At 50.4% G+C, this 2,236-nt stretch overlaps 1 protein-coding gene across 1 annotated transcript; it reads left to right on the top strand.

The window, feature by feature from the left end:
* Nucleotides 1-801: 801 nt before the first annotated feature.
* LOC124659497 (Werner Syndrome-like exonuclease) lies at nt 802-1,636 on the top strand. The gene has a single exon (XM_047197364.1). The coding sequence runs from the start codon at nt 881-883 to the stop codon at nt 1,481-1,483; it is 603 nt and encodes a 200-aa protein (XP_047053320.1). The 5' UTR covers nt 802-880; the 3' UTR covers nt 1,484-1,636.
* Nucleotides 1,637-2,236: the final 600 nt, after the last annotated feature.

Consider the following 2,236-nt stretch of genomic DNA (forward strand, 5'->3'; position numbering starts at 1 on the left):
ATTAACGAGGTGTTTCGTGCAAAATGTTGAGCATATCTGCATTGTGATAGCACAATTTCGAGTAGCTGGAGCAAGGCGAGAAGAAGAGTCGGACTGTCGGAATGTGCGAGTCTCTATACGCAAATAAGTGGATATATAGAAATTTTAAGATAAATTATGAAGTAGAGTAGGAAAATATATTGGTAAAATTTCATCTACCATCTCTCGCATCTTTAATTTTCCTCCTCCACTTAGCTTTTCTTTTGCGAACATTCTCCTGCAATAAGCTAAGTGTATGTAGAAAATAAAATAAAAACATGTGTTAGAATTGTGCTTGATTGCCTTGGGATAAGAGGGAAGTAAATTTCCTTCAAAAAGATAAAATACACTCTTTTATGGACACATTTTAATCCAAACGTCCTAAGCGAGTAGATGCGTTCAGTTGGTGGTACTGGTAAGCGAGTGGCCAGGTTTACTTGTGGTGAAGACTCGATTGAATGTAGGTAGAATATTGAAGTTTTGAACTGGTGGAGGTTTGTTGTTTGTTTGTGGTAAAAGAGAAGAGGCTTCACTGTGGCACATTTATGGATCAGTGAACTGCCAACAACCTCTGCCAAGTAGTACAATTACCAAAAAGCATCTGAAAATTTTATGTAGGAGTACTATGTGCCATGAACGAGGTGGACGGGTGGATAGTGTGGGTGATTCCGAGAACGAGCGCGGCCGAGCGCTCTTTGAATGTGTCGCATGCGCATCCTCTCCTCTCTATTTAACTCTCCACCGGACGCCCCTGTCTTCGCCATGATTTTCGCCACCTTCCTATCTTGCTTTGTCTTCTCTCCCTTTCGTGAAACCCTATCCACCCTTGTCGTTTGCGCACGGTAGATTGGAAGATCCAGGTATGGCCGCCACGTATGTCACCGACGTGCCCTTCAAGCGAGCTGTGATCACCACCACCGTCACCTCCTCCGGCGCAGCCGTGGAGCGCTGGGTGGAGGAGGTGTACTCCATGCACGGCGGCGCCCCGTACGAGATCATCGTCGGGCTTGACGTCGAGTGGCGCCCCAGCTACAGCCCCGCGCAGAACCCCGCCGCGCTCCTTCAGCTCTGCGTCTGCCAGCGCTGCCTCATCTTCCAGCTCCTCCACGCCGACTACATCCCCGACTCCCTCCTGGGCTTCCTCATGGACAGCCAGTTCCGCTTCGTCGGCGTCGGCGTGGACGCGGACGCGGACCGCCTCGGCCGTGACTACGGCCTCCAGGTGTCGAACCTCGAGGACCTCCGCGGCGTCGCGGCGGAGGTGACGGGCATCCCGGAGCTCCGGCAGGCCGGGCTGATCACTCTGGCGCGCCAGGTCCTGGGCGAGAGCATCGAGAAGCCGCAGCGGATAAGGATGGGGCCGTGGGATGCCTCCCGCCTCTCCCGCGAGCAGGTCCACTACGCCTGCATCGATGCCTACATCTCCAGCCAGCTCGGCGGGACGCTTCTCGACTGCGACTACTAGCAGGTGATGCCGTGGCAAGAGGCAAGTCTTGCAGGCTTGCATGCGAAGCGAGCTCGTCCTACACTCCAGTGCGGTAGATTTTACTAGTAGTAGTTTTTGCTGCATTTTAGATCTTGTTTTCGTAATAATGTTTAATTGCTCTGTCGCGTTTCTTTTCTTAAGCTTATTACTTTCAGAGCAGAAGATAGATTGTGGCTACAGCTAGGACTGGTGCCATAAAACGTTCTGCTCGACATCTATTCGCAGTGGACTGCTACTGTTTTCATCTGTGAATGTGATGCTTTCCCTTGTTCATATTTATGAATAAATAAAGTACAATGGCCGAACTAATACAAAAGGATTAGCAATTCTCTTACAAACAGATCAAAAATTAAAAAAATCAAACTTGTCACATAAACACATCGGAACGAGATCGAGGGATGCCAGCTCCATGACAACATCTCAAGAGGGTAACGATGTAGAGCCTCTTATCGTCGAGACCAAGCGGTCAAAAGTTTCGTTCGGAAAAATCTTCGCATCACACTAGGTATGTCGGCCCATCCACTGTCCCCCAAGCCAGGACTCCATACCGCAATCTGAGAGCTGCTTTTGCCGAAGCGCCGCCAACACTAGGATACCCTCCGCCCGCTCCACACAACCATGAGAATGAGATAGACCATCACCACTGTTGCATCACTCACCAGAGATGCCCGTGCAGTCCACCTTCTAGATCCGCAGCCTTGGCGTCCACGAGCTTGAGGCCAGTTAGCAATA

This window comes from Lolium rigidum, chromosome 6 (assembly GCF_022539505.1).
Source record: "Lolium rigidum isolate FL_2022 chromosome 6, APGP_CSIRO_Lrig_0.1, whole genome shotgun sequence".
In the NCBI taxonomy this organism is placed as follows: Eukaryota; Viridiplantae; Streptophyta; class Magnoliopsida; order Poales; family Poaceae; genus Lolium; species Lolium rigidum.

Coding starts and splice junctions, on each gene's coding strand:
- LOC124659497 (XM_047197364.1), top strand. CDS start 881: ATGGCCGCCACGTATGTCACCGACGTGCCCTTCAAGCGAGCTGTGATC.